Here is a 15292-nt window from a genome sequence, read left to right on the forward strand (position 1 = left end):
GCTAAGTTCTATTCTGAAGGTGCTGTTACAAAACCCTGAGTGGGAGTTGTAGTATTATACATAGCTGCCTGTGTGTAGGCCAGCTCTTTAATCAGTCCCTGTAATTGCCGGGATGGACTTTGAACCACAGACATATTTGTCTCCGCTTTTCATCCATGGCTAAACAACTAAGGGGAGGGAGGCAGCGAGCGCTCAGGGCCCGGCCGTGCACGGCTCCTGTCCCGGCCCCACGAGCAGCCAAGCATGGAGCAGGAACGGAGGGGTCACAAACAGAAGAAAGGAGTTTTGGCTGAGTGTGGGATGAAGAGAGAAAGACGTGGAATGAAGGGGGTGGAGAGGCACAAAGACAAGAAGGGAAAGTAGAGGCAGTGAACGGAGAGGACATGATGGTACACAAGTCCCCCAGTGGCAGATTGAGAGCTTTAAGAAGCCCAAACAGGGATCTCCTCTGAATACTAAGACCTTTCATAGAGGCAACACTGCTACAGAGACAACTCCAAAGCCTCTCCTTTGAGGCCCCTGCAATATATGGGGCTTTCAACTGCTTGTGCAAGAGTAGGTCTAATTGGAAGCTGAAGCGATATAAGGAGGGGTTAGGGAGGCGGGAGCAGAGGAGCTGGGGAGAAGAAGAAAGGCGAGGAGGGGTGCTTGATTTAAGAGGCCATTGTTTTAACAAGTACATTCCGCCTCCCTCTCCTTTCTCCTCATGGCCTCCCCTTCAGATGCCCACACTCCACAGAGTCAAAAGGCGGCGTTTAGCCCCTCTGCACGAAGAGGGGCTGGGCTTGTTTTGACACTTTGTCCCCCTTGGCTTCTGTGAAAAGGCCCTGCTTCTATGGTCCATTCAAGTTCATTAGGAAGTACAGCGCTTTCAGCTGCGTCCTCGATCCAGCTCCAGGCCTCAATGGGGCCTCCAAAGCTCTTCACTGTTTGTTTAATAAAGACCTTCACCACCTCCACAACTACCTCCTCCATTTCCCTCATCGCAGGCCTCGCAGAGTTTGTGCCTGCAGGATATAGAGCCGTTGATTGTAAATGATAAAAAACAAAGAGAGGTGGAAAGATGATAAGAGCGAGCATGAAGAAATAAGATGTGGAAGAAACAATTCTCCAGATAAACTGTGAGTGACACTGGTTCAGCACTTCACCTGCATCATAACTGCAAAACAAGCACTCAATCTTTTAGATCAAGCGTGCGTGTGTGTGTGTGTGTGGAGTCAGATTTCAGCTCTCACACACTGTGGTGACATCACTGTGCGTCTGTATCGAGGACACAAAAGTGAGAGATGTCACTTTAGAAGGGCAAAAGCACTCTGAGATCATGCAGGCCCCAAGGAAGTCTCAACTGTTTCGGTGTGTGTGTGTGTGTGTAACTGAAATGGAAATAATTACTGTGAGAAAGAAAAATTGGAGGGAATTTACACCTTTATAACTTGTTACATATATGCTCTCAGACATACACGAGTTTTTGTTGTACCTGTGAGATTAGGACCACTGTGGAAACAAACAGGTTATCTTATGATTATACACAGGTCTGTTTCATGGTACTTCACGGCAGTATGGAAAATGTTAACAGGAGGGCTGTGGTTTAAATGCAGTGGATTTAAGTTTGCCCGGCAATGAAAAATCCCCAGTAGAACAAGCCCGATCACATTTCTTTTCAAATACATGCATCGTGTGCACACAGACAGCCACAAACATCCACACGGAAGCATGACTTTGGTATGAAAGTTTTTCACTTTGAGTTTGAAAAAAAAAAAAAGAAAAGAAAACCAAGCTTGCAGTCTGTAATATCCGTAAGACACAAATAAGATGAGACCGCTTCAAACTTAATCCAATACTTCAAACAGCATCAGCCGTTAGCTAAATACGCTCAATCTGATGAAGCAAACAAAGGCAAAATGGATTAAAAAATAAATAAACCAAGGCTAATAAGAGCAAACAGATAGCCAAAAACAGCCGCTGCTAACATCATATGAACGCATTAAAAAGGAAAGCAACGACGAGGAAAATCAAGGAATTCTCCACACTGGATGACCAGCCACTGTCCGTCGTCGAGGTTACGGGTTTCAGAATAGTTTTAACACATCGCCCGAGCCCAGAATTAAAGATACTTTTTGGACATGAGTTGGCAGAGTTGTTTAATCTAGTTTCATGTCACAATTACAACCTGAAGCAACCTGCACAGCAACCAGAAGCACTACATATTTAGATGTTCAGTGACAGAGCGCGAGAGAAGACCCTGTAAAGTGACACGGAAAAAATGATTAAAAAGAATAAAAGAATCAGCAAGGAAACAGAGACATTGTTGCCATAAAACATCAGCAAAGGAGCGAATGGATATATGAGCAACCACTAATCAGCACATTATCCACCTTCATTTCTGTCTGTAATACATTTAATGCTGGTGTTTAAAATCCTTTACGTGATTGAAGTAGATCAATCAATACAAAATGTGTGTAACATCCAATGGATATATTGCTGTAAAACTTCTGGATGTAATTAAAACCAAAAGCTCTCTGCTATTCTCTCCCAGGCCGTTATCTTCATCGCCAAACATGAGAGAGACACCGTTGCCTTTGGATGGCAGAGTCACATAAAAGCAGGTTTTTGCATGTGTGTGTGTGTGTGTGAGAGCGGTATTGTATTTCTTTGGCTGTGAATCTAATTCCACAGCACCGCAGCATACCTCCTACGGATTTCAACAACCAGAGGGACATGAGATATCCAACAGGTGCTTCCCTGCAGTTGTAGAATCCCGGCGAGGTGTGGGAGCGAAACGCAACACTGATCTACCATGTGCGCATACTGAATGCTCCGTGATCAAAAAGTCCCCCAAATCCGTTCAGCTGCTTTACCAGAGCTGTGCAACACACCAAAATAAGATGGTATGTTGAGAACAGAGGAACATGAGATTCAGACCCAAGTGCTGGAAATGAATGAGTCAACTGCAATTCATGTGGTCCATTTGCATCTCGTTACCTAAACATCCGAAACGCTGCTCTGTTCTGTCAAAGAGATGCAGAAGTTTATTTGGATTCTTCCACTGAAGATCTGAGCTTATCAAAGCTTCATCTATCTACACATCAATGATACACTCTAATGTGTTTGATACAATTTTCACCACAAACCAGCCAGACTTCTGCCAAGAGCGTCTTCGTTAAAACATTCAGAGCCAACAGATTTTTTTCCTACAGTTTTTCCAAACACAGCAAAGCAATTTATTTCACACTACTGTGTTTAACGTGCTGTAGGGCTTGACACCCGGTGTGCTCTGCAAGAAAGTGCACTGAGTTAAAAGTGCGGGGGGTCTCTTTCGAATCATATCACATACTCATCTTATCTGAAGCTTCAGATGGAAGCCGTGAATGTGTGCTCCTAAAGCTGTGCCTGAGCATGCTGTTTGTGCATGCAGGCATGTTGAAAGCCTTCATTCAGGCACCTTTTGGAGGTAATCTAGAAGACAGCTGCAAGCCCTCATGTGCAGGACCCCCACTGATGAACAGAGGGGAGGGGGGGCACTTTAAGACGGTGATCATGAGTAGTCTGTAAGAGTTTAAGATGTCGAGCAGGAGAGGAAAAGAGATAAGGTCAGGAAAACAGAAAACCAAAGGAAAAATACAGGCAGCTGGATGGAAAACAAAAACACCTGGAGAACATGTAGTGGACATGTAGAGAGACAGAAAGTCATGCAGATATTTCACGTAGAAGCTGTCTCCAGTTTCCAATGTTCACCATCTCTGCAGCTCACTGTAAACCTCTAAGAAATTGTGTAACATTGCAGCACAAGCCAAACAAGAGGATAACTGGGACAAAGTGGACAAATCACACAGCAGGGCTGAAAGAGGGTTGAGTGAAAGCTGATTTAGTTCAACCCGAGTCAGAGGCAACTCAAACTATTTTTTCTTCTCACCATCGTCTCAGTCTGGCTGAGCCTAAAGCCGCAGCTGGACATGAGATCTCCATCCCTCTGCTGACCGATCTTTTATTACATTGACGATCCCAAACATATCAATAAAGCAACCAGAAAATGAATACTTCCACTTAAATGCCTGCTGCGTTTTTTAGTAGTTTATCGGACCGACAAAAAAGAAAAATCACATTTTTTGACATAATCAAATGTGATTTAGACTAGAAATATGTGCAGCCTAAGCAAAATATGCCTCGTACCTGAGCTATGTTTTTACACTTTATTTTCAAGCAGCTGCCTCCGTTATACTTTGTGCTGGTGGGATCACACCACGGCGAAATGAAAGTAAAGCGGTCTGAAACGCAGAATAAACACGGGTGAAGTAGGATGACCTTGGTCTCCTCGACAGTTGCCACAGAGAACCGTAGCATCAGGGCTTTGTGCAACGCTTGTGCTTACCACGTAGTGAACCCTGATCAGATGTTTTTGAACTCTAAAACAGAGTTCCACATCTCAAGGTTCATCAGCTCAGAATTTCTCAGAGTTCTCTGAAACAGACTCTACAACTGGTCTGACAGACTGTTTTGATGCCCTTTTGGCCTGATCACAAAAGTTCGAAGCCTACAGTCAGTGTGTGCTACTCAAATGTAGATCTTTATCTACTAATAAAAAAGAGAGGATGTGTGCGTTGGATGGATAGTGTAATGTTAAGATTGCCACCTTCCATGTGGGAGACCTGGGTTCAAATCCCCTGCATGAAAGGTATTACCTCCAGTAGGGGTCCTTAGGCAAGACCCCCTTACCCTATCTGCCTACCTGTAAGTCGCTTTGGATAAAAGCTTCTGCTAAATGCATAAACAATGTAAACAATGTGTGTGTGTGTGTGTGTGGTGTGAAAGCAGCATTGGTGGGCTGAAGATCAATCTTGTGGAGACAAGAATAAAGTGAAGTCACAGCTCTGACATCAATTAGCAGAAAAAGCCTCATCTCCCTGCCTCCACGAGGCTACACTGACGGCAGACTGCGAGCGGTCGAAAGTCTGCGAGGGGACCGTCAGCACACACACAAACACATTTTGTCCACGACCTCGGCGTAGGGAGTGCTGTATCTAGTTAGCAAAGAAGCCAGTCTTTCTCTGACTGTAGTTATTTATATCCTGAACTCTCACCCAATCTGCTTTCTGTCTCCAGCTGACACTGAGAGAAGAAGACAAACACGTCGACAGTGAAACGTGCAAATAGATAGGGCAAATGTTTCGCTTTCAGATGATCTTTTTTTACCCATTAAAGGACCAAAAAGCAGTCAATGTTTTCTAACATCTGAACCCTACTGGTGTTACCGTACTTATTGGAGAAATAACGGGACACAAGTAATGCCAGGGATGGTCATTCCCTAAACAGCTGGATAGTTAGTTTCAGCAAACATTGCACCAATATGGAGCTGTTTGAGACAAAACCATAGATTCAGTGCTCAAGTGAGCACCTTGTGACTACGGTGGATTCAGTGCAGGTTCGGAGCAAGAGCCTAACATCGAACCAGCACTAGTCACATCAACTCTTTGCTGGGCCAGATTATAAATGAGTAAATAAATTAAAATAAAATAGACGAATGAAAACGTTGAGGTTTAAAAATCCAGAGCATCATTTAAGCGAAAAATAAGCTTGTGAAGCAGGGCTGGACACCATGGCAAAAAATATGATCAGATAATTATTTTCTTCATTCAACAATCCCCAACTTGACCACGACATAGACTTAGATTGTGCTAGAAATGTGTATGTGTGTAACAACGTGCTTTTTGCCCGATTAACAGGTATTTACAGTTATATCTACAGGACACATAAGCAACATAATGCCTTCATATTTTCTGTCTCTCTCTCCGGGTACTCCGGCTTCTTCCCACCGCCCAAAAACATGCATGTTAGGTTAATCTGTGACTCTAAAATTGTCCTTAGGAGTGAGTGTGAGCGTGTGTGTGGTTGTTCGTCTCGTTTGTCTCTGTGTGGCCCTGTGATGGACTGGCGACCTGTCCAGGGTGTTCCCCGCCTCCCGCCCGGTGACCGCTGGGATAGGCTCCAGCCCCCCCGCGACCCGACCGACAGATTAAGCGGGTATAGAAAATGGATGGATGGATTGTCTGTCTCACTCCATTCACGTCCCTGTCAGCTGCTGCACTCGCTCACTTGATACTTCTACTTACTAAAGTCGGCTGCCCCTGCATTTGGAGCGCACCAGCAGCAACGCAAGCTCTTCCTTCTTGGTGCTGTTGCTTTGGCATTGCTCACTAGATGCTTTCCTGAGAAAGGTTTCTTAAAAGGTCTGAAAATGTTGCAACAAAAGTGCTCAGTTAGCAACAGCGTAACTCAACAAGCTTTGCCTCTTCATTTGTTGTATTTGTGCATATAAAATGGAAAGCAGGAGAGAGAGAGGCTGAACAGATACGCTGTTTTACAGGGAGGACCAGAGAAACTCTAATATGTGAAGAAACTGTCTCCCTGCACTTTGGTCCTCTGCAGAAATTCAGAACACACAGAAGAAGTTCAAACATAATTTTGTAAGACGACTCTGAAGCAAGATGATGTGGCTGTGGTGGTTCTTATAAATAATCAAATCAGACTCGTTCTCAGATGGTTCCTCATAGAACAAACTCAAACTGGCTCTAGCATCAGCCCTGAACCAACGCTGGAACCACTCAAAATGTTTCAGTTCAATCACAATCCAGAGAAATCAAAAACAAGCTGTCGTAATTTAGATACGATTTAATGGACTGCAGCAGCAGTAAAAAGAAAAAAAACTTCCATCTGTGCAGTTAAGCAATCATCATCCAACAGAGGGATATTCATTATTTAAAATATCAATAAACTACCAATTAACCATTTGATTACAACTCCCTAAAACTGACCAAAAATATTGTTTAGATGTTTCTGCTTCCCACACCAAAGTCATCTCCAAAAGCTAAATGTTTATGTCTGCGGCCCACTCTGCAGTTCAACGATTAGACACGCTTGAAATATGGCTGCACAAATTCCCCCACGGCCCACAGAGAAGGCCGTAGCCATGCAGACACGGGACAAACGTCTTCTTTTTGAGGATCCATGATGCCTTGGTTACTGGCCGAGACAAAACACAAGAATAACTGGCTTACTTTTCATGCATGGCAAAAACCACACTCGGGGAAGGCCTTTCATCTCAACAATCCGTCGATGCCGATCATTTCACACGAATGTCCTCTGCCAGATATGCCAGCATTTCATTATTGTCCCTGTAGATGCTTTTCTCCATTTAGTCGCAGCAAGTGAGGAGAGAACCCAGCAAAGACTTTTAGTTCCTATGGATCTGTACCTGTGTGTGCCCTTCAAATATCTTTGTGTCCCTGCCCCCCTCCCCTGGTTGTGCTCAGACAGTGAGTCTCAAACCCTGCTTATCTTTCTGTCCTCTACTGCAGACCCCCACTGAGACAGAGAACCAGAGTTTATTACAGTCTCCTATAATCTCCACCCCCCGAGGAACTCCGATTCATACTACATGGCCTAAAAACACAGGCAAGTGTCCCCTTCTATGTCAAAACTTCTGCAGGGCTGCCACTACGCTGTTTGAATCCACACTGTCAGAAAGGTGTGAGTCTGTCTGTGGGACAGTTTCGTCATTATTATTTTAATTCGGCTGAAACCGACATTTGACCCTCATGCACACTCCTGGGAGCAATGAGATCAACTCGAGCCGCAGCTGCCAATCGAATCAACACCAAGTGATCTTCAGAAAGACTATTAATAAGACAGCCAAGAGGAGTCCTTTTTATCCGTTGCTGGTCGCACATTAAAATCAACTTGTCTCACTTTTGGCGGAAATGAAAGAGCTTAACTACAATTTGGCTGAGAACAATTGCTGTCCACACTACAAGCACTTTGTTTGTTTTGCTTGTGTGTGCTGAAAGCTGACATCCTTGACATATTCCAATGCAGTGAGCATAATTGAAATAAGCCCCGCGGCTGTGGCATCATGTTCTGAAATCAGAAACGACCTCTAAGACGAAAGCCCGCCCTGAGGTCTCTTGCAGAGAGAGAAGGCAAGGTGATTTATAGGAAGGTGAAGGAACAAGAGGAGAGTGGTAGAGGGGGAGAGGGGTCTGGGGTCTGAAGTCTGACATTTATCCATATGAGAATGTTGAAAGGGGGTCTGGGAATCAAATTGTCATAGGTTACCTTCACTGCTACCTTGGAGGTGCAATTCTATCCCCTCAGAAGAGACATACAAAGCACAGTGGGGGTATCAAGTGGCCCACTCTGCCTTCTCCTGGTGTAAGAAACAGCCGGGTTGACACCAACCTAACCAGCCAGACCAGAGGAGGGCACACACACATTCACTCACCTAACACAGCAGCTGTACGCTCAAACCCGAAAGTAAAACTGACTCTTTTCTTCCTGAAGCCCCTAAAAAAGCTAGAACCTGGGCTAGAAAAACAGAGGGAAAGGTAGGTGTGCATAAATGCTGAAAAAATATCACATCCTGCCAGTAGGGAGTCCTGTTTCATCGAACTAAGCCACATTCTCCAAAGCAACCCTTTCCTGTGAGAGAAGAGTACATTTTACTATAGAAAAGAATCAATTATTATAAAAAAAATTTTTAAAAAGTTATTTGGGGATTTCAGTCCTGCAGCGACATGACTACAAAGACAACAACTCAGAGGATACTGAACCGAAAGTGGTTCTACAGCTTTTTTGGAAAGACAAAGTCATAGATTTATATCCTGAAGTCTGGTGGGAACATAAAACCACGCCTGCATGTTCTGTGAAAAGGCCACTGGTCAGAGTGTGCTTTGGTGTGTGCGGGTCCATTGTCAGGGGACTAATCAATCCGAGGAGGGGATATAAGTAGCAGGGAAGCGCACGGAAGGGGGCAGCAACTGGAACCAAAGATCAAACTCCACACCTCCCCTTTTCAAACCACTCAGCTTCTTCAAGTGAACACCATTCGCTGTGATTTGCATCTTTTTTTTACTTCTTTTTCGTTGAAAGCTAGTGATGAAATGCCAGAACAGATCTATATTCAAAAGAAAGTTATTCAGTCCCCAACGAATACTTCTGTAGATTCTTTTTTATTTGATATTTCATCAGGTCAGCAAGAACCCTTTCCTCTGCATCTCAGCACAGTAACTATCGGACCCTTCCGTAAAGCTACACTCAGTCTGTCAAACAGACACTAGGCAGCCGTTGTGTACTGGCGATTGAGAAAAATCCCTTAGGACCATCTAGTTGGTGGGCTCGTGGAGTGTGTTCTAGGACTGAGCTCACCGGCCAAACCCACTCTGACTCTGTGGCCACTCCCAGCAATCAGGCCCCACAACTTCTGCAGGAAACACCCTGTACAATTATCTGAAGGTGAAAGTTTCATTTCAAAAGTGTACCAATTGCAAACATGCTGTGATTTGAGATGAGCCGTCTCTTCTATCAGCCTCTGCTGTGAACAAACTAGGATCATTTCTGAAGTAAAAGTGCCTCAAGGTCTTGGACTTTCAGTTGGACAAAAGATTCAATTCAAGACATAATCTTGAGTTCTGAGAAACATCAATGGACTTTGATTAAGAGTCAAGCAATTCCATCTATTTCACTGATATAATTTATTTTCTTCTTTGTTTGACTCCAGCAGCCAAAAGACAATCAAGCTGTTTGGCATGTGTTTGCATTCAGTCCTAAATACAAAATGTGTGCACTGATATTTTCAGGTGTTCAACACCAAAGATACCGACTCAACCTGCGACTCCAATCGATAGGTGCTCAGTAAATGAGGAGGGCTCAGTGGGAGCAGACGAGGGGCAGCGCTGTCCCACAGCACATCATTAAACTGTATAAGACACTTGCCAACATGCCATTAGTCCAACTCAGCCCATTACTCCAAGGCCACTGGACTTAGCTGAGAAGGCACTTTGACCCAACACACATCAGCCCCACACAAACACAGCTTGATAGATTATAGCCCCGGGTCATCTACTGTCAGATGAGACGAGCAGCACCATTTACTGAGCACTGCTAAGAAATTATAGCCTTAACTTTTACATATTTTCTTACAACAGAAGAAAGCTCATATCACTATTGCTTTGCAATTTCAATTTCCCGTTGGCATTTCAATGTCAATTTGAACACCCCAATAACCCTGAAAACAGAGATGTGTCGTGTGGAACATGCGGCAGGAAAGGTCCAATTAAAAGATGCCGATTTAAAAATGATAAACAAGCACATCTGTTTGCAGCGTAAGCCGTAAAAGGGAGTGGGTTGAGCTATGGGTTTAATGCCTTAAAATGCCTGAAAATGCCAGCGGTGGCCTATCACAGTCATACACAGCAGACCAAGACGGGTTTATTACATGTCACAAGCCCGGCAGACTTAATTGCTTTATGACAGTCCACAATCAAACGAGCACGGCCCCGTGCCACAGATAAATAGGGAAGGCGGGGAAAACGATGATACCTACATCTGAAAAAATGAAAGGCTCCAACTATAAATAGCATGTGGATCATCTATTGTGGCTTTTGTTTTCAGTTGGATATTGACTCTTATCTTGCTGACATTTTAGAGACAGTCTTTTGGTGACATTTAAGAGATGTCGCAATTACACCGACCCCCTTTTTTGTGGCCCAACTAGACAATTACAGATGTAATTCCTGCTCTCCTGTCAGGTAGATCTTTTCATGACATGTCAGAGAGCGCGGCACCGGGCATCCATGTGTGTATAACGCTAAGCCCTGTGTGTGTGTGTTTAGAAATAGCTTCAGTGAGTCCTTGCATTCCAGCGGCTGTTCTAACATGTTGTAAACACAAGGTGTTAGAGAAACATAGGACGGGGGAGGTGGAAAACACTCAGGCCTAAAACAAGTGCTGCTGGAAGGGAAATGGTCAAATATAACAGACAACTGCAATTAAAGCAGAGCAGGCTTCATTTGAACAGAAAAAGAAGCGCCGCATCCACCAACGTGATGGTCTCATCCCAAAAAGTGAGTTTTTGGGATGAAACTCACTTTTTGGGATGTTTCAAGTCAGGGGAACCAATTGCATAACAGAGAAGAAGCTCGAGTGAGTTGATGAAACCTTTGCAGTCTTATACAGCTTACAAAATCTCAAAATCTTAATGATACATTTCAAGTCTAATAGCTCGCATATAGCCTTTAAAGTCAAGCCAAAGCATTGTATTCCATCTAAGATGGGATAATTAATTCCCACATCAGCCAACAATCTGCCTCCAGACAGATCTGACAGCACATTGGGTATATGCGTGCACCCCCCATAATGAAGTAGCCATGCCTCCATTTAACACTAAATAAACACTTAAAAAACCTTTAATACCTCAATAAAATCCCGATACAAGGCATTAAACTGCCAACAATGACTAACTACATACTTTCAAATGCACAAAGCATCACAACTCGCATACAACACAGGTGGGATGTAGTGCAAAAGCGTGACAATAACTCTTAAAAGTTAAGAATAAGCATAGAATAAGAATGTGAAATCAGTCAAATGTGATGGACTCCTGCAGTCAGACCAGAGAGCTCGGACCATCGGCTTTCAGCGGTGCAAAAGCATGTTGTCAAATAGGATTTTAAGGGAGGAATGAACACATTTTCCACTCCAGCTTCTATTACAACCACCTAACCGGGGCTGACTAACAACGGACAAACTTGGCTGTTGGGTTTAGCAGTCTAAATGTGTGGCACACATCAGTTCACAGAGCTCTAACGAAGGGATTTTCATCACCAAACACGAAGCAAATTAAATAATTTACAGAAAATCTCCATTCTCCTCTTCCAAAACACGCTCACATGCAGTTTCCAGACCCACTCGCGGCGACGTTAACGCGGCAGTTTTCTTACCTGGACTCCGGCTGAGTAGCAAAGTTGCTAAGGCGCCCCACAGCACCGTGGCCAGCTGCATCTTGTACCCCACTTTTCTCGCTCTTCTCCGGGCTTCTCTTCACCCCTTTTCCCTTATTCTTCCCCTCTGCACGCTTCAGTATCAATGGCTTCTTTTGCAAGAAGACGCTCCGGCTTTCACCCTAACCTCAAAGCATGACTGACTTTTTATCCTCTTCTCTCCGCGACCTCCCCCGCCTCCTCCTCTTGAGTGTGATAACGCAACAAAACCGGGATTAAAAAGTTAACTCTGTGGGTTGCAGCTCGGCCACGGTCTCCAACATGTTGTGCAGTACTTCCAGACGGTGTGGATACCAAGAGGAGCTGAGGGCCGTACCACACCGAAGCGAAGAGGGAGACAACTCTGTATATTTAGTTTTATCAAAGCTAACATGGATATGAATTAGCTTCTACAACAAATGCTCACTTATTTTATGCTGTACAATACAAGATAAGCACCAATTCTACTTATTTTTTGTTTGATCTAAGTTACATCTCCTTTCGTCCGTGTCTGTTTCCCCCTATCCCGAAAGAAATCGACTCGCCCAAAATCTCAGCTCTCTCGTGTCATTTGTTAAATTACGTCTTTTAAAAGGCTGGTGGTCCGCTAAAGACAAACCAGAGTACGTTTAGAGGCATCAGTGAACAGTTTGTGCTTCTCTGAACTACGCGGAAAAACTTCTGTCCCTCTTACTCTGCCTTTCTTTATTACACAATGAGGGTTACAGAGGAGGCGAAGAGGAGGATAAAAAGCTTCACTGTTGTCACTTAAATCATGGGAGGCAAATGACAGAGTGCTGGTTTTTACAGTGGAGAGTAATAATCATGAGATGAGGTCATTACGCAGTCATTATGTCCCACAGATTTACAAAAAGTCATCAAAGGGATCTTATGGTAATATTAAAATCTAATTAATTCTGCGAGGGTTGCAGTGGCAGCAGGATTTATTTTCCTTGAATTATTCCAGGATGACAGAATGACATAGTTGTGCCACAAGTTTAAGCTTTGCAGTTTAGTTTAGAGGGTTACAATGAAGTCATTCTTATGTACACACTGCTCAGACATGAATCACAACGATAGCTTAACTGTAATTCTCACTTTATGTGCACTTTTAAAAGTAGGCACAGACTCTCAGAAGCATTGAATTCACAGTAGGAGCTCAAAATATGTATCATATTATACTAAATCACCATAATCAAATTATCTAATTGAGATTATACACATAAAAGCAACACAAAAAGAAGAGAGATGCAAATACATATAAGAAAAACATGTTGATTCTTAAATTTACTTGGGGTTTTATTCCATTGCAGTCAGTAAAAACTACATATTTCATCGTATATCCAGTCATCTTGATTTAATCAATGTTTTTTACATTTCAGGTCTTCAACACATTCCAAAAAAAGGTTGAAATAGTAAGGTTTTAACCCTTGCGCATAGGTATGGGGTTCGTTTTGAAATTCTCCACATATTCTCTGTTTGGGGACATATCAGGACAGGAGGCAGGCCAGTCCAGCAATAGTACTCTCCTCTTCCTCAGCCATGTCTTTGAATGGTATGCAGAATGTGGTTTTGCACTGTCTTGCTGACAAATGCATGGATGTTCCTGGTCTTGAAGGTAGTATGTTGCTCTAAAATCTCAATGTACTTTTCTTCAATAAAGCCACCTTCACAGAAGTGTAAATTTGCTTTACCAAAGGCACTGATAGAAACCCATACCATCACAGAGCCTGGCTTTTGGACTTGTTGCAAATAACACTATGGGTGGCTCTTTTGGTCCAAAGCACATAATGTCCATTTCTTATCTAGAAAAGACTTAGAATATGGATTTTTCAACATCACAGATTCCTCCAAGTCCAGGGAAGTTGATTCTGCCTTAGGACTTCTTTTTTGTCCAATAAAGTTCTAAGTAAGGGGGTTCCAAGTTCAATCCCTACCTGGGGCCTTTCTATGTGGAGTTTGCATGTTCTCCACGTGTATGGTGGGTTGTCTCCGGGTACTCTGGCTTCTTCCCACCGTCCAAAAACATGCATGTCAGGTTAATTGATAACTCTAAAACAGTCCTTAGGCGTGAGTGTGAGCATGTGTGGTTGTTTGTCTCGTTTGTCTCTGTGTGGCCCTGTGATGGACTGGTGACCTGTCCAGGGTGTGCCCCGCCTCCCGCCCGGTGACCGCTGGGATAGGCTCCAGCCCCTCCGCGACCGACCGACGGATTAAGCGGGTATAGAAAATGGATGGATGGATGGAAGTTCAAAGTAACATTTATGAAAGTAACTCCATTATTTGCATTGTAGTGCTTGAAAAAGGTTTCCTTTGCCCATGTAGTTATGTCAGTTATTGATGAATGCCTGTGTCCTGTGCCCTTCAGTCATCTCATGATATTTTGTACTGTTAAAGCAGAAAGATGCAATTCCTTTCCGATAGCTCTTTGATGAAACTCGTTTTTACCATTTAAATGATTTTCTCTTGCATTTATTGGCCAACAGGGGATCACCCATCCATCAACGCTCCTAAGAGACTCCGCCCTTTGTGGATACTGCTTTTGCTCTAAATCCCTACTACAATAATACCATGGAAATAAAGATGTGTTAAAGTTAAAGACTTGCACTAAAGTAAAATCAAACCAGTTTTCCTTCTTTTAGAGTGATTCATCTCTGCTTTGTAAAGAGAGGTCAAAAAAGAGGAAAACTCCAGTGACATTTTCAGTTGTGATTTTTCAGTACATTGTTAGGTACTCCTGATGTGATACATGACATATCTATGACAATTCATAATAAACATGCATTATGATTATTATGTGATTTTCACATAATTTCCACCTGACAGTTGTTTTGTTTCTGGACTTATGCCTGAGGCTGAGAGAGCTGGCACCAGCTGCAGTTCAATAGAAGGAGAGCAGCTGTAAGGAGAATATTCAGACTGACTGACTGTACAGTCAGTCAAATTTTCCAAGTCTTAAGTCTTTGTCTAGAAAAGCTCACTATTAGTGTCCAAGAAGCAGTCATGGCTATTTAAGCATACAGGTCATTTCAGGGATATATTTTTTTACAGGTGAAAATATATATATAAAAAAACCTGACTCCACATTCATATAGGATCTATAAAGTAAAGTTACCATTCTCATGCGTCCAATAGTCAGTTTAAAATACACCCTCTGCTGATAATTTGCAATATCTTTGAAAATTTTGATCGGTTTACTCTGTTATCTATGTTAGAAAGTATAATTTCTGTACTGTCCTGCAAATATAGCATCTGATTCATCAGTAGCACATGCACAAGTCCACAGTGTACATATTCATGTCTCTCTTTTTCGGTGGAAAGAAGGCTTTAGATCCCACTCTCTAATTATGAGGCAGCCTTAGCTGGGACGTGAGCTTCCGCGTTTCTAAACAGGACATCATCATTCAGCACACGCCTCCCCTTCACTCTCCTGTGGAGCATCCATCAGAGAATTACATTTCATCCCAACAGAAGTGGTCTGT

The 15292-nt window shown here is 43.2% G+C and overlaps 1 protein-coding gene across 2 annotated transcripts in view; it reads right to left on the bottom strand.

The window, feature by feature from the left end:
* Positions 1-12119, bottom strand: part of lrp4 (low density lipoprotein receptor-related protein 4) — a 111337-nt gene extending 99218 nt beyond the window's left edge. For both annotated transcript variants that reach the window (XM_072379989.1, XM_072379988.1), the window contains exon 1: positions 11772-12119. In XM_072379989.1, the coding sequence (XP_072236090.1) occupies positions 11772-11832 (61 nt within the window). In that variant the 5' untranslated portion in view covers positions 11833-12119. The remainder of the gene's footprint in view (positions 1-11771) is intronic.
* Between the last annotated feature and the right edge of the window lie 3173 nt (positions 12120-15292).

This window comes from Leuresthes tenuis, unplaced genomic scaffold (assembly GCF_036924035.1).
Source record: "Leuresthes tenuis unplaced genomic scaffold, fLeuTen1.0.hap1 SCAF_2, whole genome shotgun sequence".
In the NCBI taxonomy this organism is placed as follows: domain Eukaryota; kingdom Metazoa; phylum Chordata; class Actinopteri; order Atheriniformes; family Atherinopsidae; genus Leuresthes; species Leuresthes tenuis.